The sequence below is a fragment of the Pteropus alecto genome, unplaced genomic scaffold, assembly GCF_000325575.1.
Source record: "Pteropus alecto unplaced genomic scaffold, ASM32557v1 scaffold338, whole genome shotgun sequence".
Taxonomy (NCBI): Eukaryota; Metazoa; Chordata; class Mammalia; order Chiroptera; family Pteropodidae; genus Pteropus; species Pteropus alecto.
The window spans coordinates 2,176,381-2,203,143 of NW_006441995.1; the positions used below are offsets into that span (position 1 = coordinate 2,176,381).

A 26,763-nucleotide genomic window follows, 5' to 3' on the forward strand; every position below is an offset into this window, starting at 1 on the left:
AAAAAGTTAGAGAGGTATTCCTGGTTTTTTACGTGGTATGTGTCATGAGTCTCACATACTTATTGGAATATAAAAAAGCATCCTACCGTATTGTTTCCTATTTCAAAAGTTTTCAAGTTACTCTTTTCGTGTTAACTGATTTAGATTTTCTTACAATTTTAGGCTAAATTTAAATTGACACCTTAGCTCAGTTAAAGAATGTCGCTATTTACCATTGACTTATTTTTTTTTTTTTTCATTAGAATGGAACCTTTGGGAAACTGATGCTTATAGGAAGAAGAGACATTCTAGAAGTCCTGTTAAGAAACAAATCCTCATCTTTTTCTTAAAAGGAAAAAGTCTTCTTGTGGAGGACAGAAAAAGCTTGAACAAGGTGGTGAAGGCTGAGATATAAACTAAGAAGTGTATTCAAGACAAAATGGTTTTTAGAAAAGAGTAAGAGTAAAGGGAAGAGATGAATCAGTGAGAGTAGTTGTGCTCAGGCTGTCAAATACTTTCCCAGTGAATAAATGAACGGATGAATGAATGCTGACATCAGTGAGTAACAGGGCAGAGGATATTCAGGAAACAAGGAGCAGAACCCCTGGAAGAGGGGGAGGACAAATGAGTGTGGAGAGACAAGGAAGAGGAGGATCAGGACTATCCACTCACAAACCTGACAGAAAAGTTAGAGCAGAAATCAGGGAGAAGAAGACAGAGTGAACATGATCTCACATAGTAGATACACACCCTACTGGAGTTTTATTCTAGTTGAATTTTCTTGAGCAGCCTGATTTTCATTACTTCATTGTAATGAGAACATTTTAATTACCTCATCTCTGCTGAGGGACCAGGGATATCAGAAGCATCCACATCATCATAAACCTCCTCTCCCACATCTAACAAAAAACAAAACAGCAAATATTGAAACACTATTAGTTCATATTTTGATACGATGGGTTTAAGACAAAGATTGTTTCAAGGATTAAAAAAAAAAGTTTCCTTGTGGTCTTTGTACATTTCTCCTGGAAGCATTGTCTGTTCCTTAAAGGGGAGAGGTTCTTATCTCCTTGTGTACTCTAGTTAAATTTATCTCAAGAAAACAGTGACCATGATTGTAATTATCATTATAAGGAAACAAAACAAAACAAAACAGTGACTGAGATTATTTGACAATTCACAACTGTGATGAATGGCAGGATTAGTAGATTGCTGACAAACAAATCAACATTGTTGGTCACTGGCAGTAGGCAGTAGAGATTAAAATCAAGATTCTTATGTGATTTAGGGTGCTATGATAATATATATGATTTTATTTATATGTCTATGTATATGTCTATATATCATCTATCTATCTATCTATCTATCTATCGATCTATCTATCTATCTATTTATCTATCTGTCATCTATCTATCATCTGTCTACTTGTCTGTCTTGTCTGTCTATCTATCTATCTATCTATCTATTTATCTATCTATCATCTATCTATCATCTGTCTACTTGTCTGTTTTGTCTGTCTATCTATCTATCTATCTATCTATCTATCTATCTATCTATCTATCTATCTATCTATCATTTCAATCTATCATTCTCTTTTACTCACTGTTCTGTTCCTCATTAATTTTTACCTTATAGTAGTATTAGGTGTGGCACCACTTTAAAGTGAAAAGAATATTAATAAGACACTTCTAATACTAGTAGATATTGAGAATCAGTATTGGTGGAAAAGTTGCTATGACCTTAACTGGGTCAAAAGTTTCCCAATCTACAGTTACTTCTCCTCTTCCTAGACGTCTTGTTAATAATGCTCCCCAGCAAATTAAGCTGAAGTGATAAGTTGAAGAGAATACAAATGTTTTAAGTACTATTATCATAGAAATTTACATGCTTTCTGGTAGTGGCAAGGCTTTGATTTCCTTTAAAAACTCTCCTCTCTCTGTATGTACGTATAAAGTTCTCTTCCTCTCTCCCTCCACGCCCCAGTCAGGTTAATTAATTTCACAGGATAAAACTTGCTCAGCTATATGAAGAATTCATAATACATAAGTAGAAAAAATGACAAATTATTGATTTCTAAATAAAGAAAAATTACTATTGCATACATGTGCACTTAGAACACATGAGAACAAAAGAAAATTAAAACAGAAAACACATTTTTTACTTTATTGATCACATTTGTTACATTTTATACCTACTCTTTGTGGAACTAAGTTTCTTGAATATGTTTTGAAAATTATAGACCAAGAGACAAGCTCATCATTATTTATTGATAAATTTGAATTTAGTGCCTGACATATTTTTAAAATTGACACTGAAAACAAAGTAAGATAAACAACCTGAGAGAATAGATTTTCTTTGTATTTGGTGTGCTTTTAAATTTTATTTATAAATTAAAATAAAGTTTCTAGAGCCCAAAATATGCTTGTGAGACATTTTATTTTGTTTAATTAATTAAGAAAAAAAAATTAAAGGTCTGTCTTAGCATGGGTAAAAACATAAGCAGATTAAAATTGTACAAAGAAGAAACTGTTTCACATTTACTTTCAGAGTTAGGACTTTAATCAAGATATAGTGATTATATCCAATGCTTTCCCATTACACTATCTGCAAGAAATGAGATATATAATATACGGTTTGTTTTTAATACTTACCCAATTGTTTAGGAGGAGAAGGGAAACTGAAAAGAAAATGAAAACACAGTTACAATCAGACCAATATAAACACAGAAATCAGTCCATTTAGGAGACACATTAACAAGTAACAGCCTAGAGGCTCATAAAGGCTAATTAATCTGTTGACTATGATTCCTTTCTCATCCTCCATTTCTCCACTAAGTTCCAGTTTCTATCCGTCAATTTGGAATTTAGCAATATTTTTTTGAACTCTGACGTTGGCCAAAAAAGTCAAGAGTCAAGCCATTCAGTGGTTTGTTTTGCCCGTGACCATTGGAACAATGTTTTCAGATTTGTTCTGTGAAATTTGGATATATTGTCACACCAAAGTAAACTAAATGGACTCAATATTTTGGAGTCATTGTGGCATAGCTCTCAGGTCCAAAACTATTTATTTGACTCAAAGAGTAGATATGCAGAGTAGAAATTAACAAAGGTCATAGGAATCTTTATATGACCATGTTTCCCCAATATACATATCCCAAAACAGGAGAATGGTGAATAAGAGAGGAATATTTACTGAAAAAAAGTCAAGGAGAGCTTATTAATAGAAGTGATCTGAAATCAGGATCGGGTGGCATTTAGTTGCAACAGAAAAAAACCTTTGTTTTTATTACTTTCTGAACTTTAAGCACACACACACACATCACTGGAAGAATGGTACAGTTATACAAAAGTGTGAGAGATCATTAGTTCAAATGATCCAAAATCAGAATTAGGTTGTGTGCAATTGGAGCGGAAAAAATAATCTCTGCTTTTATTTCTAAGTAAGGACTATATTAATGAATAATGCATCAAGAGAAGATTTGTTATTTGTTAGTTATGATTTTAGTGTCCTTTTACTAAGTATCATTTTAGTGTCTCACAGAAGGTACCAGCTAACATGATTATAATCCTTCAAATTTATATGTGCAGAATATATACTAAATTATGTTGGGTTATGTTAGGATGGAAAGAGAAAATTCATATATTAATTTTTATTTAGACTAACTGAAGATATTTAGAATTAATTTAGTAGAGGATAAATATATAATTCAAATAGAATATGTCGCTATTGTGGAAGAGAGTTCAAAGACTTTAAATATTGCATTTAGAGAGAAGAGATTCCAAATTGTGTCCTTGATTTCTAGCAATTAATTTTTAATAGAGTATTTATAGTTTGAGGAGTAGTCAATATAAAATACTATATAATAAAATGTGGCATTGGAATTGTAAGTTTTTATATGTGATGCTATAGTTGAAAAAAGTCCTATTAAGTGGAGTGCGTGTATGAGTGTGTGAGGGGGTGTGTGTGTACATGGATGTATGCGTGTATGTGTTTGTGCATGTTTATAGGGAAAGCAAAATACATCTTTGAATCATATAATGGTTTTTAAATACTTTGTGCTCCTCTGTAAATGCATGAGTTTAAGGGTGAGACAGTAAATGAGTAAAAGATGACTAATGGAAAATAATATTAAAATGGTTTAAGCCTGTAGAATTTGGTTATTGGTTATAAAATATTAGTAGCATTTCATTAATTTGATATTAGTGTAGTTATTGTGCACTGAATTTGTTTGGTCGACTCTTACAATGAACCTTCATTATTGTCTGACTCAGAGACTTTAGGTTTCTCTCGTATACTTTTCTTTTTGTCATCTTTTCCCTTTAACATCTTCAAAATCCCCCAGGACCATGAGTTAATCTTCTCTTCAACCTGTAACGTGGAGCTTAGGAGCATGCAGGCATTGATCAGAATGGAATAGTCAGTGGAACATGAAGACATTGGGTGGACATTCAGATTTCTTCTAATTATACTGTACTGATCATTTAGGCAGTAAGTTACTCATTATATTCAAGAAGATGATGCTATAAGAATGTTGCTATTAGAATGGTCTGTGAATGTTGCTGTTACTAGGTAAGTAGTAGGTAAGTTATTATTATTTTTTTCTATTTAGTAAGATTTCTCTTGGTTCTTAAAATAGCAAACTAAGTCGGGATTAACTTTTAAACATCAATTTAGCTTTATTTTATGATTAAAATTAAGTAATTAACAGGTCTTAAAATTTTTAAATATGCTGTTTTAAAAGTTTAAACAATTAAAGGGTTAACTAGTCAGTACTAGTTTTGCCACAGATAGCATGTGGTCTCAATTTATTTGGATTTTCTATTACTATGATTATTACACAAAGGATAGCCATGCAGCTGATAAACTCTCCAGAGATTGTTGTAAAAGTAAATCATTGATTGATAAATAAATGGTTGGGAGAAGTTTGGAAAAAAAAAAAGAAACTACAACGCCTGTAATTCTGTATCCCTTTTCATTTCATTTCTTGTGACATAGTCGTTGAGGTTCTTCTAAACAACACACCCCTTTATTTGAAGTGTAATGTAATTACACTTCCTGATTTACTACTGCTTTTAATCAAATGTTTAAATCATTTTTGGTGATGTAATAGGGAACACTATTTTCTACTTTTTATTAGAAATCAAAACTAAATTTTAGTATAAACAATAATTTGCAATAAGGCAATTCACTGATTATTCTTACCCATCATCAGCATGTTCCTCTTCAATCCCATCATAAATATCATCTGGGGGAGGTGGGAACATCCCTTCATTTGGATTAAGAGAGAGAAATCTGTTAATTTTATAATTTGGTCATATAATAGCCACTGAAAACTCAGTAATAAACCTGTCTTATTTAACTGCAGAAAATATCCCTCTTTCATAATCATTGTTTAAATAAAAAATAACTTTATTTTCCCACTCTCACCTAGATAGTAGGTAAATTGTTTTGTCAAACATTTCATAGGGAATTCTTAGAGGTGAAATGTAATAAAGATATGAAGGATAATAAAAGATACTGTTCACTGGAGAAGAAAGGAATGAGTAGAATAAATATTAGAAAAAAAATTGAATAGAGAATAGACTTAAATATTTATTGTGGAAAATGAAAAGATGAGGTGATAAGAAATACTTAATGGTGATAAGACATTTAGAAAAATATATTGATCAAGATATAAGTAAATAAAAGCAAATAGAATAAAATGTGACTTTGTAAACATTGATAGTTGTTGAAACAAATTTTTCAGTTTTTAAATATTGTTTCATCAAAGTGATATTTTTAAAGTAAAACCCTTTCTTGTTTGAGTTGTTACCCTATAACTTCTCAGGAACCTTGCTATTTGACAAATATTTATTTAGCAAGTGTTTATTGAAAACCTTCTCTATACAATGAAATCTGACTTTTAGGATGAGAATTTTAGCACTGCAAAGTGTTAGTAAAATTTCCTTGCTTTGTTGATGAGAAAACAAGGGGTCTTTAGGAGTCATAGCTAAAGTAACCATGTAAATTATCATCCAAACAAGATACTTCTGAAGGCGAAGGGAATGCTCTTAATAATTGTCTGAGGACAATTAGCATAAGTCAAGACTGCCTTGGGCACACTGGAAGTGGAGTCACCCTAAGATCCATAACAAACTTGGAAGAAAGAAGCAACTTGCTCAGGGTCACTTGGTGACTAGGACTGGAATCCAGGTTATTGGTTCCAGTCCAGTGTTCTCTCTGTCACATTAAGATCCTCCTTATGACTTGCAAACAAAAGCACGTTGTCATTAATACACACAAAAAATGTTGAAGACTTGAAGAAACCGCTGATAAAAGTGTGTGGCTTACCTCCACTTCCACTTTGACTGTGGCTAGAAAAAGAAAAACAGAGGCAAATTCAATTAATATATGAATTATTTACCTATTAGGAAGACAAGTATATGTATTGAGCAGTTATACCAAAGAGAGATAATATTCCAGTTAAAAGTTCTCAAGATGTTACATGCGAAGAGGAAGAAAAATTGTTCTTTATCATAATACGTGAGTTGTAATAAGGCAAAAAACAAAACAAAACAAATCTAATAAGAATCAAATGAGTTTCAGTACTATATAAGTATTCAAAACCATGATACTGTTTGCTTCTAACATTTTCCCATGAAGCAGTTTTCAGATTATACATTATTCCATAAATGTACTTATGAAAAAAAAACAACCCAGTATTATTCTTGGAGTCATATAGGACCATTATTGCATTATATTCGATTCTCTTTCAACATCTTATAACCACAGTATTTTACTCTTAGTCCAGTAGCACTAATGTTTTTTTTAAAGAGAGAACTTAAAAAAAAAATGGAAATCTTATTTATGAGGCTTTTATATAGTGTGGCCACTGATTCCCTAAATCCAGATTCCCTGGATTTCTTATTTAGTTCTATAACATTTTACATTTACCCTATTTATTTTATAATCATCTGTTTCTTGCTTGTACCCACCACTGAAATGTGAATTTGGCGAGAGCAAAGGAAGTATAGATTGTGGGAATTGGAAAACCTCAGAAGTCATCTTGTTCAATCCTCTCATTTTGCAGAAAAGAAACTGAGACTCTGAGAAACTAAATTATTTGACCAAGTCTTTTTAATTAACTGAAGAGCTAAGCTAAGAACCTCAGCATCATGTCTTCCTATAAAATATTATTTTGTCTACATCTAGTTGCACTCCCTGTACCTCCATTTTTGCCTTTTGGATAATCTGTCGGCAACAGATATCAGTCTGATATTACAACCATACAGAATAATTCTACACTCATATCTGATTCCTCAATCTTCAAGTCAGATCAAAGAAATTGGTCTGACAGGGATCTATGGTTAATTTAGAAATAAAAAACACTATTGTTAATGGAACTTTATAGAAAAACAATCAATGTATCAATGTCAATATATAAATAAGGAATTGATTTTTGATGAAGTTTAAGTATATTCTTTACTTACTATTTTCACATTTGTTTTCTCTGACATTTCCTTTTGAGCATGAAGCAGAAAGTTAGAATTATGTGAAAAGTTACAATTCTGGTTGGCTGACACTCCTGGCAAATAGATTCCATCATGAAGATTTTCATACCCAATTCCCAAAGAACAAGGTAATAATAATCAGGAGTAAAGATGCCTGCCACATATTATTTTATTCCTAGAGCAATTCTTCAACTTCCCCAAATGATCTGTTTAGAATACAAAACATTTAATAGATGAAGTGAAGGTAAGGAGAGAAGAGTATGAGAAAAGAAGAGAAAGGAAGAGAGAAACGAAAGGATAAATGGAAGGAAAAAGGTTGAGAAGCATAAAACAGTTTGTTATGAGATGGAGAAGTGGAATTTGCATTTGGGATTTCCTTTTCTTCACTTTTCACATTTATTACAGAAATTATTTTAGTTAAGAAGTGAGAAAGACAGTTGTTGGGACCTGTGCTTTAAGTCTCCTGTCTACTCACAGAATTTGAAGTGCACAGCCAACTCTCCTTATCCTAAAGGGATCAGGAAAGAGAAGGTAAAGTGTGCAAAGGACCAGGAGCCATCTGGAGGAGGGAGGAGAGGATGGTGCCATCTCTTACTCTTGCCAGGGCAAGCTGCCTGCTACAGTCAGCATCTTTCCTTGTTCTACTAAGGACAAAGCATGTTCTGTTATGAGATCTCTGCCAGCAGCAGCTGTAGTTTCAAAAACAAAACTTGTATAGAAATTATGTCTCTTCTTTCTTTTTTTTTTTTTGTTAAATATGCATGAGAGGAATAGATGCTAGTAGATATTGTGGTGCTATACTTTAAGATATTGAACATTAAAACCATACACTTCCTCTATTCCCATTTTATTAAATAAAAGATTCTTTTCCTGCTACATATTTACTAACTCGAGTATCTTTTAGAATTGTGGTATGTATGGACTTGATAAAATGAAAAAATAATAATGTTAGTTTTGGGAAATAGTCACCTATTATGGTTAAATAATGCTTTATTTTAAGAATATCATTTCTTTTTTTGTGGATTATTTTTTCTTGAGTATGTATATCAGTGCAAATACATATTTATTAATGTAACTGGGGTCCTTTAATCCCAGAATAAGATAAATGTGGTTTTTTTTTTTAAAGAACAAAGGCTAAACATAAAGTATATACAGTGATAATATACATGGGATGACATGATCATATTCAGAAAATTCTGGAAATCTCAGATTATGGCCATTTAGAACTTCAACTGACCTCAAAATTGATATTTACTGACCCCCAAACTAGGTCAATGTGTTTTTGATCACTAACGCCAATTTACAATCAGTAAACTCCACTGTAAACATTTAGTATTTTGCTATATGTTATATAATTTAGGATCATAACATGGTAGGAAGGCATTGCAGGTTACAATTCATTTTAGAAAGACAAAACTTCCAGAAAGCAACACAACAAATTTATGACAAGAGGTAAAAGGCCACAAGAGGGAAATGTTAATTCTTTATGTCTTATAAGTATATTATTATTTTGATAGTTTTATGTTATTTAAATGGTTGATAATAAAAAGAATTTTTTCTTTGACATTTGAATTATGAAGAATGCAAACACATTTTTACCCAAAAGAAGATCGAGCACAGATTGTGTGTTTCAGGATGTCAATGAAGGATTGCCAATGCCACAATGTGGATGTAAAAAAATGAGGATTCTTAATCAGGCTGGAGATTTTCCTCTTCCTTTTCCTTCAACTTAAAGGGATTATGGCTTTACCAGGGAGGGGAGATATAGGAGGAAAAATGAATGAAAGGAAAAGGGGAATGGAAAAGCAAGAAGAAGAAAGAACATAAAAGATCAGAGCTAGGAATGGAAGACAGAAGAGGAGACATGGAAACAGAAAGAAGACTGAGAAGGGAGAGAAGAGAAGAAAAGGTGCATGAGAGTGGATGGCCACTTTCCCTTCCTGGCTCCTCCAGGAAATATTTCTTGTTCTCTTCCTCTGCCCCAGACAAGTGTTCCAACAATTCATGGGGGACAACTTCACTCTAATCTAGTGGAATGAATGGACAATGAAAAGAGTGCCCCTTAGTCGATACCCAGGGATCACAGGGAAGTGAGTTTTTACTTTCGTACTTTGAAAGAGCAAAGTGGAATTGTAGTAGAAAGCATTCTTTTTTTCTGTTTTATTTTCAAATAAGAACAAATATATTTAGACTCAAAGACTTCAGAGCAAAAAGCTTTTACACTTTTCAGAACTAAATTTCATATTTCATGCTTCATATTCTAGTCATATTTATTTCAGGCATATCTCTAAGATGAAATCAGAATGAATATTACAAAACAGCATTTTGGAATGACCACACATTTGGTAAGATCTGGCAAATGGGCCATTATATTTCAAGTAGTATTTGATACATAAAACCAAAGGATAAAATAAAAGATTCCAGAGTTTCAAATGACCTTGCACCCACATTGGAGTTACTATATATGGCAATTTAGTTTAGTGATAAAGAGCAGTAGGAAATGTGGAAGGTAAAACTTTAGGATCCTAAAATGCATAATCTGTGACAAGGAGACAGTCCGATGTGTTTTACACGTTGTTTTTGCACATACCTGCTAGCCTCATCCTGCTCTGCAACATCATCGTACACTTCTTGGTCGTCTTCAATATGTCTTGATGACAGAGGGCTGAGAGAGGTTTTTTTCCGTTTCAAGGAATCATAGTCAATATCTACAGCAGTGGTTTTAATATAGCCATCTACCAAAGGAGAACAATTTATGTTCAGATAACTGAGGTTTAAATATTTTAAAGTCATGAATAAAATATCAATTGCACATTTGCTCTTTAAAATTGTTCTTCATTTCTTTGCTTGCAATCCTGATTTATAGATTTCCCATGTAGACACACATTATACTGTACTTTGTCCAACTTTTATGCTGTTGTGGTTGGGGGTAAGCCTAGAATCTATTTTCAAGATTCCAAAGTAATTAACATGACTCATTTTTTCCTTTTAACATCAATGAAGAACCTAATGCCCTTTGTTCCTCCCTGGAGTAATATAAATATTTACATTTTTCCCCACTAAAAGATAACACAGATGAGGTGAAGATGGAGGTATACTTGTCATTTTGAATCCTCTTATCTTTGTCCACCCTGTACCATACTCTTAACTTAATGCTTATGAGTAGTTCTGAAAGAATTTGCACATCTCATTTGGGCTCAAAAACAACACCTTGAAATCATAGGAAAATTTATACTCACATGACCCCCTTGCTGTTCTGCCCAACCATTTCCCCTCAGGATTGTCTGTGATGCGGATTATTTCAATTTGCTCTCCTTGCTTGAAGCTCAGTTCATTCTTTCCTCCTTTGACATCGCAGCAAGCTTTTGCTAGGTGGATGACTTGAATAGGGCCGGTTAGCTGCAAAGAGGAAAAAAATAGTCACAACAGACTTCCTTACTATTCAAAAAACCTTTAAGGAATGCAGTTTTGAAAGACAGTATGTCCGTAACTTGCCAACCTGCCTATTTCCAACATTTACAGGTTGGAACCAGACATTGAGTATGAATGTTATTCCTGGTGAATGTTTTTATAGGAGGGGTTAGGGAAAAACCACAGGGTCAGGGAGAACAAGCAAAGAATAAGTAAGCATGTGCTTAGGGTCCAGGAGAGATTGGCAGTGATCTGTGGACCCTAGGAACTAGGAATTCTGTGAAAGGCTTGCAAAGGATTTAACTAATAACCAAATATCACTTATATATGACAATCCATGCTAGGTGCTATGTGTTTTTATGGGATATGCTGGTGATCTGCTTGGGGACGAAGGCGTTTTCCCTCTTTGCATTGTGTAGTTATTCTGATGATTCTCTGAAGCCCTAAAACAGCAAAGGGAAGGGAAGGTGGTGATGGTGGTGGTTGCCCTCTCAGGAAAAGCAGTTTAGTAATATGCCCACGATCACATAACTCACATAGACAGCTGGAATTTGAATCCACAGCTGTCCAACTGTCTAAGCTTTACATTTTCCCTGTGTCATGCTATTGAACCTTTATTTAAAGATAATAAATATACTAAGTTATATATAAATCAAATTTTTATAATTCAAACCATATATTAAATGTTTCAGAGGAATTAAATAAAGGAAACTTGATATGAATTCTTTTTAAAATGAAGAATAGTTCTATAACTCAGATAATCAATTTAAAATATAGCTGACATACCAGACCTACACCAGATGGGCTATGTCATTGAAGATGGTATAGCCCAGAGAGGATAGTCGACAAGTGCAGTGTTATTGGTGGTTGTAATAGAAGTCATACAATTAGAAACCAGAGATTAGAGAAGACATAGGTCAGAAATCCAGATAGATGACGAGGGATGAAAAACAGCAGGTATCAGAAGTCAACATAGGCTTAAAATAAAGGCAAAAATGTAAGTCAGGTCTAGACATCAGAAGTTAGAGTAGTTTATAGAAACTTTATTCTGAGACAGGTCTGGTTCATCTGGAGACACTTGTGTCCCTTGCACCATTATAATACATGCCCCAGGGATGTATGTGGTCCTAAACTCATAGCATAAGTAGATTAATATGAAATATATAATGAGAAGAGCCAAGATGAGTTTGAGTAACTGCGTATTCATTCATTCACTCAATCAACATAAAATTTCCTGGATGCCCACTAATTACAAGCCACTATAGTTTGGATTTTATCATATTACATTTTCACTGCAGGGGTAAGGAAGCGTATTGGACACACACACACACAAAAATACTGTTATGAGGATAGTTACTCCTTAGAATACAACAATTAAGTAATTCTTCAACCATGTAAGATTTCAAGAATGGTGCCCCTTTCGTGTGAAAATTTTAAAGAAAGAGAAGTTATTCTTTTTCACCCATCAGCAAGCAAGTGCTTACTTTAAATTTCTTCTTTATCTCTTGTTCTTTCTTTTCTCTCTCTTTCTGTTCCTTTTTCTCCAGCTCTAATCTCTTCTTTTCCTCCTTTTCCCTTTTCTTCTCTCGTTCTTTGGATGCTTCTCTGTGAATAAAAATTGTTAGGTTGTTTTATCATCTGCAGGCATCGATGTGATAAGGCTCACTGTTCACAGAGGTTTCTACTCACAGCAGAAGACAGTATCTGAAGTCTAGGTGAAAGTAAAAAGCCAAAGGTTGTCAAAATTCCTGGGCGTGTGAGATTGTTCATAAAACCAGTAGGAGGCATGCAAATGAGGATTCTTTTCAAAAGCCCTGCTTTCCCTTACAACTTGTGCCAACCACTGAAGGACAATGTATAAAAGCCCGGTTCTTGCTGCATATCAGCATGAATAAAATTAATCTCTCTCTCTCTCTCTCTCTCTCTCTCTCTCTCTCTCTCTCTCTACCTTACAAAGGTACAAGAGCACACACATGTGCATCCATTCAGAAACTTTAGTTAGAATTGGTCGAGGAAAAACTAGTTAGAGATATTGGGATTTAATCGAAATGAAGATATTTGAATAGACAAAAGATAAAAATAAGATGACATATTTATTTCTACCTTCACTCACTTTCCGAGAAATTTCTTAGTCCTGGGCTACCCAACCCATTTTGTAGCTATTTTTAACATTTTTCTGCTTTAGCAGGCTGAAACATCAGCATCTGATGATGTATTTCTCATAGCACCCTTGTGAGGTGGAGCATTGCATAGGTGAGGAAATTCTAACATAGATGAATTCATTTGCCAAAAGAGCAAGAAATACAGATTCTTGGCTCTGATTTCCCATCAATGATCTATCTAGAGGCAATAGCTTTTTAACAGAGTCCTCTGTAAAATCCTTAGATAGATAAAGGATCTTTAGTCCTTTGTATTAAAATAAAGGTTATCATAATATGTCAGTCGTTTGAACAATAAAGCTTTCCCCGCCCTAGTGTTGAATGTCTATTCACTCTCCCTCATACAAATCACTATATTCATCTTAGAAGAAAAATATCATGGTAAAAAAATATAACTCATACATGTCTTCATATGTTTCTCCTTCACTTTCTTCCTGTCAAGAAAATATTAATGGCAATTAATTTTAATTATTTAAAAAGGAAACATACACTTATTAATTACATTGATCAAATACTTAGTAAAATGAGTATAAATTTAAGCATACGTAAATTTGGCTTGTTTAAAATACTTTTTCATTTTAGACATAGACTGGGAAAGTAAGCATAAAAAGATTTCATTTTATATCCTGCTGTATAATTCAGATATGTAGCCAGACTTAAGTTAATGTTCAGTGCTAAAAAATTACCGAGTCAGTGTAATGATTGGTATTTAATGTGTCAAATATTTTTGATGATATAAGATTATAAATGGAAAAATATCATCTTTACTCATAAGAATTTTCACTTCTTGGTTTATAGCAATAGAAAATTAATCATAATAATTGTTATATATTCTAGTTACAGCAACATAATATGAGAAGGAAAAAAACTGACCTCATTTAGATTTCCAGTACCTAAAGGAGTTAAAAAAAGAATAAAATTTAATGTAGTCTAATTGAGAAGCACTTTAATATAGGATTATTAGGTGTAATATAATATTCAAAACAGTTCATAATATAACAGCACTTATGCTTTATCAAAGATATAGAAGTACAAAATAGAATACATAGTTTAGATACTTACTATGGTTTTTTGATAGTTGTAATTTAATTATAAAATCATTTCATTGGCTTTCATAAGATAATGAAGACACCCTTTCTTCTCTTTATGAAAGGCATGCACATTTGCTTTTGTGGGCTTGTCTGGAACAAGGCTATTATCAGAAAATCACAACTAGTTTGCATTTTTTGACTTATTTGTTCCCAAAGATTTTTCTTTCATATATCAAACAAGTCAAGTTAATAAGATTTTTAAACAAAATATTTTACTGCTCAAGTATTTGATAATATAAACTAATCACCAAATATTAAGACATAATCTAAAACAACAATAAGACAAGTATGTGGTATTGATATAGAAACAGATAGACCAATAGAATAGAGAGCTCAGAAACAGATACATAAATTTACATACACACATATATACACACACATAATGCACATACAAACATACGCATAGAGTTGATATAATATAAAGGTAGCATTATAAATTAATGAGAAAATGATAGATTTCAAAATATGGTAATGGGAAAACTGGCTCCATACATGAGCTATAAATCTGGATTTCTAACTCCTCAAAGGTAGACTGTAAAGAGATCATGGTCCTAAATATAAGGGCTAAAGTTCATAGAAGAAAATAGATGATAATATTTTTATTTCCTAGGGATAGGACTTCTTCAATAAAACTTAGAAAGCATAAATTACAAGGTAAAATTTAATGATTTTGATTGTATTAATATTTATTTATGTTCAGTGGAGGACTGAACTTAACAGCATGGGCTAAGTAGACAATGAACAGGAATTAATATCTGGAATACAAAGGAACTCTTGCAAGTCAACCAGAAATGGATAACAACACATAGACAATGAACAGGAATTAATATCTGGAATACAAAGGAACTCTTGCAAGTCAACCAGAAAAGGATAACAACACCTAGAAAAAAATGGTCAAAGAATATAAACTGGCAACTTACAGAAGAAGAAACAAATGCTAATAAGCAAATGTGGTACTCAGACTCAACAGTAAGCAGAGATATGAAAATGAAATGAGTTGTCATTATATATATGTGTCATTATATATCTATATGACTGGAAGCAATTGGAAAGCTGAATACTACCATGTACTGGTGAAAGGTAGGCATTTTGGAATCTTCATGCCCTGCTGATGGAGTATACATAGATGTGGATCTTATGGAGAGCACTCTAGTCCTACTCAGTGAAAATGAATATTCCATAACTTATGAGCAGCCATTCCACTGGTCTCTCAAGGTCCACACGGGGGTATGGACAAGAAGGTGCATTGAATGATTTGTGGTACCTAGTGAGTTGGAGGTAAATGTGAATGCATAAGATGCATATCATGGAGTACTTAGCATGTGTACCATGAAGTACATACCATAGAGTAGTTGTGCAGTTAACAGCAATAAATGAAATATAGCACATACAGCAACACAAAAGGCCCCACCAAAATCCATTATGTTGAATATTAAAAAAAAGATCAGAATGAGCAATAACATGCTTTTTATGTAAATTGAAATATATACACATATGCAACAGTATGAAAACAATATGTACAAACAGGCACAAACACATTAAATATGTTAGAATATTTGTCTCTGATAAGGGGAAGAGAGAAAAAGGAGTGGGTTATGGAGATAAGAAGGAATAAATAAACAAAATTAGAGAAAGGTCTTGCATGGACCAATGATGATAACGACCCATTAATAACTCTATGAAAATGATTAACTTAAACTTCCCTATCTGAGATAACGAAAGATAAATAAAGCATATTTTGCCCCTTACCATTAGAATGCATGATATCATCTTGATTTTCTTCATTTTTAGGGCTTCTGGAAACAAGAAAGAAGAAAAAGTGAAAATGGAACAATTAGATGCTCACCTTATAATAAAAAAGAAAAATAATAAAAGGATATTTTAAAATATGATTCTTTTCTCTTTAATATCTTCTCTGATTTAAAACTTCAGACATGATTAGAATAGGCTTTAGCCTTATATTTATGCTGCTACTGCTGTAAAAAATGAAGAATCATAGAGCTTGAGTATAGCCCTGTCCATTCATAGTGAAAACATATAATTAATCCATTGTTTCAGGGCAGTAATATGTTTTTTGTTAAAATAGCAGTACATCAATAATTTAATTCTGGGATTCTGAAGGCATTTGATTGGTTTTGTGATATAGACACCAAAGGGAATTAGTTCCAATCCTTGACTTCTTCCTTTATTCCAAATGTTCTCCACCTGGCTTGATTCCCATCACTTGTGGCTTGGGCTCCAAGCCACTTCATTCCAAACCACGTCGCCCAACTGCTCTTAATGGTTATCAATACCTGGGCCCTGCAAATCCCTAATGATTTATGGAAACCTCTATATTTTCTACTTCTATTTTCAGATTGATTAGCATAGCTGGAGAAAATTTGCCATTTTACTGATTCTAGATATTATAAACAATTGGCATTCAATCTCAACTGCACCCTCTATACCGTTCCATGTCTCATTACACTTCTTTTTTCTAGTCAACACTCTTGCATCAGCCGTCTTGATGACTATTCAACACCTTCACTACTTTCCTCAAGTCTCCTATTCCTCTTCTCTCGCCTATAAACAGATGATCTTGTTTCTTATTGCATTGATAAAATAGCAATTAAATGTGAACTTTCTTTAAAAAATGCATTCTTTTAATACACACACTTATCTACAGTTATACTCATCCTTACCTTCTCCCTGCCAAAATTCTTTCTACCTATGTTCTGAATCCTACCTGAATTTTCAGTGACTTTACTCCTTTTATTTCATTTCTTCTGTGTATCATCTTATTATTTATATTATTATTATCCCTCTTCTTTCACTCCCCATCCCTAATATCTCACTCTGTTTTCTTCTTCGGCCCAAGTTATTCTCGTTCATTAAAAACAAACAAAAACCCCCACTTCTCTGCCTTTCTAAACCCTCCCCATTGCAACAAGATAATCTTCCTTTTCCCAGCCAAGTAGGAAAATGTGCCTATACTCACTGACTTTACTTCCTCTCCTCCCACTCATTTCTTCATTGACAACAATCTGGCTTCTATTGCCAATCCTTTACTGAAACTATTCTGAAAAAATAGTTTCTATTCTGATCTTAATTACCAGATCCACTGGATACCTCTCGACCTGCATCTGACTTGATTGCTTTGGGGCCCTCAATAGTATGGACCATTTTGCCTTCCTTGAGTCGCTTTTGTTTCTATCACAAATCTCTCTTGTTTCACCTCTTGTCTCTCTGGCCACTATCCCACAATTTCCGTTGTGGGTTTACTTTCCTCTGACTTCCTCTTTAAATGATGATGTCCATTTGTGTTCTGGTCTTGGCTTTCTTCATTTTTTTTTTTTTTTCCACTCTATATCTGTTCCTGAATGGTCTCAAATACTCCCACAGCTTCACATACTATCTTAATGTTGGTGACTTTCATATTGCAATCTCTAACTCAGGCCTCTTTTCTGAGTTTCATACATAGTTACAGATCTATCTATAACTTTATCTATCTATCTATCTATCTATCTATCTATCTATCTATCAATCATCTATTTATCTATTATTACTTAAATGTCCCACACCTATCTATCTATCTGTCATCTATCTATTTATCTATCATTACTTAAATGTCCCACAACCTATCTATCTATGTCATCTATCTATTTATCTTTCATTACTTAAATGTCACACAACCGGTTCTAAATTAACATCTCAGAAGCTGAGATTTCTCTCTTCCATCCCAGCCTAAACTTGTTTTTCCGACTGGGTTTCTTATCTTGAAATGGCACCACAATTCGCATATTCACCTAAGCTCCAAGTCATTCTTTACTTCTCACTCTTTTTCAGTCCTAAATCAAATTAATCAAGTTGTCAGTTCTACATACTTAATGTCTACTATAATTCACTTTCCCACTCTCCTGCTAGACGCAAGAACAGAATCACATCATCTTTGTGTGGAGTCTGGAATTAGCCATCTGGCCAGTCTTCCAGTAACAAGAATGCTCTGTATCTTTGCCACCTCACAGTCCCTTCTCCACACTGCTACCAAAGTGATCTTTCTAACACACAAATAAGATTATACCACTCTTATATTTAATACTCAAGCCACTTAAAGAATTAGGAAAGACTATTACTTGAACCCAAGGGATACTGGTTGCAAAATTAACCCTATTTAAACAACGTGGGCTGGAAGTGCCTTATTATCACTGAGACCATAAAAAGGGCTCAGTGGGTACACTTGTGGCTTAGGGAGAATTGCCATGGACGTGTGTCTCAGCCTCTACCTGAGATGGTAAACATGTGACCATAAACTGTTAATCTAATAAACTCACGTTTTTTAAATTGAAAAATTTAAATTTAACTTCTATATGCATAGCTTTCTGTGTAGGTAAGAGTAAAAGCTCAGTTAGATTAGTCATGACAAGGCATTTGTTTCTCTTAGATAGCCTTTCTAGATCTTGGAAGATTCAGAATTAAATACAAAAATGATGGAGTAATTCAAACACAGGCACAAAAATTTTTAGAATAAGTTTTATAATCATTAGGACAATATACATATGTTCAATATTTTAAGTATTTGTAATATTTGAGATTTGTTATATCAGAGAATATTCAGTTACATGTGTTACATCATTTTAAAATTTGTGAGTTACACTTTTTTATTTCAGTTGGAAAGGAAGGACTCTAGATATTGTCAGTGGCTGCTGACATCATGAGAGTCAATCAAACATTATGTACATAATCAAACATTATGTATGCCTAATAAAAGAATACAGCATCACCCAGAATGAAGTCATACATACATGCACACACACATTTTGATCAAGCTGCTTCTATATCCAACTACCAATTTACAAGAAATACAGAGAAAAGAAAAACACATAAACTATATTGTAGGAAGGCAATCAGCAAAATCTAGACTGTGGGCAACTATAGTGCCCACAAACAGCTTGATTTGTTTAACAAATAAATTGCAATAAATAATAAAAAAGAAGGTAGATGGTGAACTTGTAGCTTAAAAGAGAATTACAAAACATATAAGGCAACAAAGACATTAGACTTTGAATTCTTATTCAAACAAACTTAAAAAAACACACACACGATTAAAAAGACAACTGGAAATTTGAACAATGGCTTGACGTTTTATATACATACAGAGAGTTTGTTTTCAGGGGCCTACTGAAATATTTATGGATGAAATTATATAATGTTTGGTATAAGTTTCAAATTAATATAAGAAGAGGGATATGTGGGAGGGAGCATAGATGAAATAAGATTGGTAAAGGGTTTATAATTGTTGAAGTTGGTGAAGTGGACATGTTGGCTCATTATATTATTTTCCTGTCTATTATATGCTTAGAAATTTCCAAAATAAATATGCTTCTGAAAAGTATTAAAAAAATCCAATTGCAAAATTAGAATATTTAAGGTAACTGGATGATGTTTGATAGATTTATGAGTCATTTAAGTTCTTGGAGGGTTTTGCTTAGCAGAGTTATTAAGTTTGTTCAATCGGCTATTTGAAATGCTAAAAAATAAAATTCAATATATAAATCTATATATGCAATGTAAAACATGTAAAGGAATTAACTAAATTTATAAATATAACCTGATTTGAAAGAATTTAGTATGAGTCGTCTAATCATTAATCAAAGATCCCCCTAAAAATAATTATTGTTACTTAAATAAACCTTACTACATGTATAATAGGATAGCAAGTTATATTGTGCAAATTTAAGTATTTAAAAGAAATTAGGCCTTTGCATAAACTTTAATGAATTAAATGTTAATTAAAAGCACAAAGTATAACTATCTTAGACATCTAAATATGCTGACATTCTATAGAATAAAATCTATAACCATTTTCTTGGTATACAAGGCTTTTACTATCAGCCTTGCTCTTTATAGTTTTATGTTTCTTCTTCAATTATTTTTTCTTCTTCTTCCATTATCTTCTTTTCACATATCGATAGTGAATGTACTCTCTGAATATTCTCTGGTTTCTTTTTCTTCCATACTTACCTCTGCTGTTTCCCTTATTATACCTACCTATGGCCATCCTTAATCTTTAAGTTTCTCCTTAAACACTCCCTCTGTGAAGTTATCCTCGACTTCCCCAAGCCCACACAGTTGTATCTTCTATATGTTGTACATTGCTCCATTATAGTGATTATTCTGCATTGCTACCATTATGGAGTAATTGATGCCTGTTTCTCTTACTGCTATGAGACCATAAGCCCCTTGAGGAAGTTAATTGTCACTTCATTAATTTATTATTATGATAGTCATTTTTTGAAAGCAATGAGTAATTCCTGTCATGTATAGGACTTTTTTAGATGAATTAATGATATCCTAGTAATGCTAAGAAGCTAAATTAACTTTTATTACTAAAGTAATTTTTCTATGACTATTTTTGAAAAAGAATATTAAGTCAAAGACTACCAGACTTGCAGTTTACTTCCTAATACACTTGGATGAATAACAAATGCTAGCAAAATGAAGGCTATCTGCACATCACATTTATACATGTGTCTACATTTTTATGCAAACCATTTATTACTTGTAGATACTGTTTGCACGAACACTTTATTCATGGACCCAATGTTATAGTATATAAATCTTAGTTTACATTAAAGTATTCAATAAACATGAAATGGTGATAAGAACAGAAATGATAGTAAAGAATAAAAGGGGAAAAGATGAGGAAAAGAACTAGGTGAATGCTATAAATAAATCCAGAACAAAGTGTCACTAATTGCTCAAAAGAAGTGTTCCAGACATTGAGAAAAACTGCATAGAGAGATAAAGAGACAACAATGAAACTAGTCACAACCCAAGTCATAGAAAACTAAACAGAGAGAATGGGTAAAGGAGAAGAAAGGGAAGCTTATCAGTTGAATAACAGTATGTCTAGTCAAGAAGGCCTTTCGCCATAGTTCTTTCTCGCTATGCTATAGCAAGCAGAATTAAGTAGTAAAAGTAACGTTATGACTATCATTATGACTGTCATCATTAGAGCTTATTTTTTGACTTAAATATGTAAGGCTGTTATTCTTTAAGTTCTATTTGCTATTCATGACTTTAGTTTTTAATTGTTTTTTTTCTTTCTTTTTTAAAGGATATATTACAGTTGGAGTATGACATTACATTGTTTTCAGGTGTACAACATAGTGACTAGACATTATACAGCTTACAAAAAGATCACCCTGATAAATCTAGTACCCATCTGACACCATGCATAGTCACTACAATACCATCTACTACACTCCCTATGCTCTACTTTATATCCCCCTTTATATCTTGTAACTTCCAATTTGTATTAATCCTTTTCCCCTTTTCACTCAACTCTCAACCCCCTTCCAACTGGCAACCATCAAAATGTTCTCTGTATCTATGAGTTATTTTCTTCTTTAGATTCCACTTTTAAGTGAAATAATATGGATTTCTCTTTGTCTGATCTACTACACTCAGCACGATGATCCCCAGGTCCATCCATGTTGTTGCAGATGGCAAAATTTCACTCTTTTTTATAGCTAAGTAACATTCCGTTGTATTATATGTGTATGTATATACATACATACATATATATACATACACACACATACGTATATATACACACACACACACATATACATACCTATATACACACACATACATACGTATACACACACATACGTATACACACACACACACGTGTGTGTGTATGTGTGTGTGTGTGTGTGTGTATAACCACTTCTTTATCCATTCATCCATTTATGGACACCCAGGTAGCCTCTGAATCTTGTAATTCTACCCCACACTGCTGCAATGAACATATGGATGCACATGTCCTGTTGAAGTATTGTTTTGGGTTTCTTCAGAAAAATACTTGGAAGTGGAATAACTGGGTCCTTTTTGTTTCTTCTTATAGACTTTGTTTTAAAGTCTCTTTTGCCTGGTATAAGTATTTCTACCCCAGCTTTTTGTTTGTTTGTTTCCATTTTCATGAAACATCTTTTTCCATCCCTTTACTTTCGGTCTGTGTGTCTTTCGATCTGAAGTGAGTCTCTGTTAGGCAGCTTATGTAAAGGTCTTGCTTTCTTACCCATTCAGCCACCCTATCTTTCGATTGGAGCATTTAATCCATTTACATTTAAAGTTATTGTTGATAGATATGTAGTTATTGCCATTTTATTATTTATATCTTTAATCTTTTTTCTTTTTTCTTCTTCTTCTTAAAGAAGTCCCTCCAACAGTTTTCTGCAATCCTGACTTGGTGGTGATGAACTTCTTTAACTTTCTCTTCTCTGGGAAGCTCTTTACCTGTCCTTCAATTCTAAATGATAGCTTTGCTAGGTAGAGTAGTCTTGGTTGTAGTTCCTTGCTTTTTATCACTTTGAATATTTCCTGCCAATTCCTCCTGGTCTGCAAAGTTTTTGTTGAGAAATCAGCTGATAGTCTTATGGAAGCTTTCTTGTAGGACATTAACTACTTTTCTCTTGTTTTTAAGATTTTCTCTTTATCTTTAAACTTTGGGTTAAAATTTAACATCTAACTTTCGGGTTAAAATTTAACATTTTAATTATGATGTAGCTGGTATGGGCCTCTTTGGGTTCATTCTGTTTGGTACTCTCTGTGCTTCCTGGGTGTGTATGTCTATTCACTTCACCAGGTTAGAAAAGTTTTCAGTCATTATTTCTTGAACTAGGTTTTCAATTCCTTGCTCTCTCTCCTCTCCTTCTGGTACCCATATGATACAAATGTTGTTACACTCTCTGGTTTGTCCCAGAGCCCCTTTAAACTATCCTCATTTTTTAAAATTCTTTTTCCTATTTGCTGTTCTAATTGGGTGTTTTCTGCTACTTTACCTTCTAAATCGCTGATTCGATCCTCTGCTTCATCTTATCTACTGTTGATTCTGTCTAAGGTATTCTTCATTTCTGTTATTGTGTTCTTTACTCATGACTGGTTATTTTTTATGTTTTCTATCTCCCTTTTTATGTTTTCCATCTCTTTGTTAAAGTTCTCACTTATTTTATCTATTCTTCCCTTAAGTTCATTGAACATCCTTATAACAAGTGTTTTGAAATCCGCATCAGGTAGATTGCTTGTCTCTCCTTTTTGTTTAGTTCTTTTTCTGGAGCTTTGTTCAATTCTTTCATTTGGGACATTTTTCTTTGTCTTCCCATTTTGGCTGCCTCCCTATGTTTGTTTCTATGTATTAGGTAGGGCTGCTATGTCTCCTGGTCTTAGTAGAGTGGCCTTATGTAGTAAGTGTGCTGTGGGGCCCAGTGGAACAGTCTTCCCTGGTCACCTGAGCTGGGTGCTCCTGGTATCTCCCTTTAATTTTAGAACACCCCTCCCCCCCAAAAAGAAAAAAGCCTTAAACTGACTATGAATGACCTCAAGGAAAGGATTGTTTAACCTTTTCTTTTCCAACCTTAGTCGCTTCTCATTATTTATTATTTCTTATGACTTCAGTTTTCTCATCTCATCACTATTAATAACCATGTAATTTGCTTTGTATACCAAAATATTCAACCATTGATTCTGTTTTCATACTAAGTATTAGCTATGTTGATAAAATTATAATTATTTCTTTAAATAGCACAAAAGTGTGTTACATTAAAAATGTTGATTTGAACATTAATAATGATAAATATAAATGATAATGCTCTTCTGATCTGTTTTGCTTCCTTTTCAGATGTCTGAGGAAAATAGCAGAAAATGTAACTGATTTCTGACCACTAGGTGGGGAAACAACACAGTTTAAAATATAATATAACTTTGGCTTCAGCTACTTAATTTTTAAAGATATTTATTATTTCTAATTTTTACCCACCTCCGATCTTTTCCATTTTTAAGGCATCATGACCTGAATGATATTATTACAAGTGACTTCTGATGAGTAGGCAGGCGGTAAAGGTCATCCTATCTCTTCAAATTCCTTTCTTGATCCTAATGAAAGTTTTTTTTTCCTTGCCTTAAGCAATACAGACTCTACACTTTGGGGAGAACTGTAAACCTTATTAGTCCTTTATTCTTTGGGGAAGACAGTCCCTCACCTGAGCACTAGCTCCCTGTTTCTCCAGTCCTTGTTTCCAGGAATTCTTCCCTCTCTGTCATTATCATTTCCCCTTCGTTACTGGATCTTTCCCATCAGCACACAAACATACCGTTATTTCTTCCATCTTAAAAAAGAAAATCTTGATTCCATTTTCTCTTCCAGTTCCTGCTCCATTTTTTTGTTGCCTTTTCTCCTTTAAAGCACCATCTGTATCTGTGTGTTCCTTTCATGTTCCTGTCCTCTCCTTTCATGCTTTTTTAAAGCGATTTCAACCAGGCTTGTATCTCCATTACTCGAAAAATTTCATCCACACTGACTTCCATAGCGCTGGCTTACTTGGCCTTCACCAGCTTCTGACACAATCTCTGCTTCTGCATTAGGAATATTATCTGGCTTCCAGGAAAGCATGCTCTTGGTTTTTTCCTACTTTATTGGTTGTTCTTTTTCATTCTCCTTTTCTAATTTTCCTTCTCTCGGGCCTAGTGGCATACCCCAGTGCTTGGTTCTTCTCTCTAGTTGTACTCATTTCCTTGGTGATCTTAACAGTCTTATGACTTTAAATGTGGAATATATACTGATGATTCTCAGATTTATATTTTTAAACCAGAACTCTCTCCCAAACTGTTTACTTCTTATACCCAATTGCCTCCTCCACATCTCTGCTTGGATATTTAAGAGACACCTCAGGCTTCACATAGCCATACCTTCCTGATCTTCCCCACCCCCAAACTTGCTCGCCTTCAGCCTCTCCTATTTCAATTCATTGAAACATCATCCTTACAATTGCTCAGGCCAAAACCCTTGGCATCTTTGACTCTTTTTCTTTCATATCCCAAATCCAAATTCTACTGTCTCTACCTTCAAAACATATCCAGAATTTGGACACTTCTTACCACCTCGCTACCATCATGCTGGTTAGAGCCACCTCTATATTTTGCCTGCATTTCCACAATATCTGACTACTGGTTTCCCTGCTTCAATATATGCCTCTTTTCAGATAGATGTTAAGGTGATCTTTATAAAACATAAGTCAGAAAACATCAGTGCTCTGTTTAACCTTTCACTGGTTCCCATTTCACTTAGAATAAGAGCCACAGTCTCTATCATGACCCTCAAGGCTCTACGTGAGCTGAATCTTTTCTTACTCCTCTGTCCTTTGCTCCCTCTACTCTAGCCCCAGTTACCTCCTTCCAGTCTTCGAACATTCTAGGCAGGGATCTTTGTTTTATTCACTGATATTTCCTGAACTCCTATTACAAAGGCAGAAAACAATGGCTCAAAAATAATTATTAAGTGTATGTAAAATAACCTATTAGATCTTGACCTGAGAGTGGCCTTTGATTGCAGAGGAAAGGAATGAATGACACTTGCAGGCTGGTAGAGGGTAGAAAACACCCAGGTGTGTGTTTTGAAGGATGGTAGAGTAAGGAAAAGCACAGAAACACCCATATATTACAGTTTTACCTAAAGATCATTCCCTAAATTTCCCTTTCACATGAAATATAAATTTTTGAGCCAGACTATCAGGACCCATTTTGCATTCACTTCCTCTTTGTGTCTTATCTAGCTTCCTCTAATTGGGGGAAAGTTTTTAACCTAGGTATTTCTTCATTTTGGAATTCACTTGAGCTCTCTGATGGGACCTGAAAGTTTCCACTATATACCACATTTTTGGTTTGGGGAAAATAAAAAAGTATCTTATAGATGTCCCTTAGCTTTCATTCCTTTCTTCCCTCTATCTGGCAATTAACTTTCAGATCTCCAATTATAGTTTATCTAGGCAATAGAACATCAAAGACTCCTGTTTCTCTCCATCTTTCTTCTGAGAGTATGTATTCTGTGGAGTAACTATTAGATGAATCAGACTTTCTAATTAGGAATTCTTAACAAGATGGAAATAGAAATGAGGTAAAGTTTATTACAATTGGTGGGTTTTGCGAACATATGATGAAAACGAAATTACAAGTAAGAATTTGAGTGTGACTAGTCAGCAGGCCCTCTTCAACTTTGCAAAAATTCCCCACAAAGCTAGGAAATTGAGCAGACTTCTTATGAAGCAGTAGCACAGGACTGTTTTTGAAATCTTTTCTTCCTTCTACAACTTTTTACTCCCCACCTTATCGTAATGGATTCTAGGCAGTAGGTTTGTGGAAAAGAGCTAACATAGCAGGTCTGAAACTGCTATTTTTAGAAGAATCTGCTACCAAGGTTTGCCCTTGGCTTTTATCTGGGAAAACAGCTTTTAAAAAATTCTCTACACTGATATGAAAAGTTGCCTAACTGATAAGAGTGCTTTACTGTATAAACAATGTGACTTACGATGAACATCTGCTTTCCTTCTAAAAGACTGGTATTTTGGTAGTTGCTAGGTAGAAGGTGCCAATGTGACTAACTCTCAAGAAAAACCCATCTCTAACAGGCTTCCTGGGGAAGCAACATTACACATGCATTGTATTTCCAGGGCTAAAGAAAGGAGCACTCTTGGTGTGTCTGCTCCCAGCCTTAGAAAGAGAGTGTTACTGTGATAAACCTCAGGCGTCAGTATTACTATATAGTGAGTAGTCCTGTAGTCCTCTTAGTGAATCATCAAACTGGTTGTCTTGGGGATT

The 26,763-nt window shown here is 33.7% G+C and overlaps 1 protein-coding gene across 2 annotated transcripts in view; it reads right to left on the reverse strand.

Annotated features, from left to right (window-relative positions):
- Nucleotides 1-26,763, reverse strand: part of FYB1 (FYN binding protein 1) — an 84,371-nt gene that overhangs the window by 13,557 nt on the left and 44,051 nt on the right. Inside the window, exons 3-13 of one of the 2 annotated variants that reach the window (XM_006919504.2) lie at nucleotides 15,880-15,926; nucleotides 13,913-13,932; nucleotides 13,442-13,473; nucleotides 12,365-12,485; nucleotides 10,709-10,868; nucleotides 10,060-10,204; nucleotides 6,310-6,332; nucleotides 5,182-5,245; nucleotides 4,223-4,360; nucleotides 2,631-2,656; nucleotides 812-878 (exon numbers count right to left, since the gene is read on the reverse strand). In XM_006919504.2, coding sequence (XP_006919566.1) covers nucleotides 812-878; nucleotides 2,631-2,656; nucleotides 4,223-4,360; nucleotides 5,182-5,245; nucleotides 6,310-6,332; nucleotides 10,060-10,204; nucleotides 10,709-10,868; nucleotides 12,365-12,485; nucleotides 13,442-13,473; nucleotides 13,913-13,932; nucleotides 15,880-15,926 — 843 coding nt within the window. The remainder of the gene's footprint in view (nucleotides 1-811; nucleotides 879-2,630; nucleotides 2,657-4,222; nucleotides 4,361-5,181; nucleotides 5,246-6,309; nucleotides 6,333-10,059; nucleotides 10,205-10,708; nucleotides 10,869-12,364; nucleotides 12,486-13,441; nucleotides 13,474-13,912; nucleotides 13,933-15,879; nucleotides 15,927-26,763) is intronic. The other variant, XM_025052161.1, reaches the window with a different exon arrangement.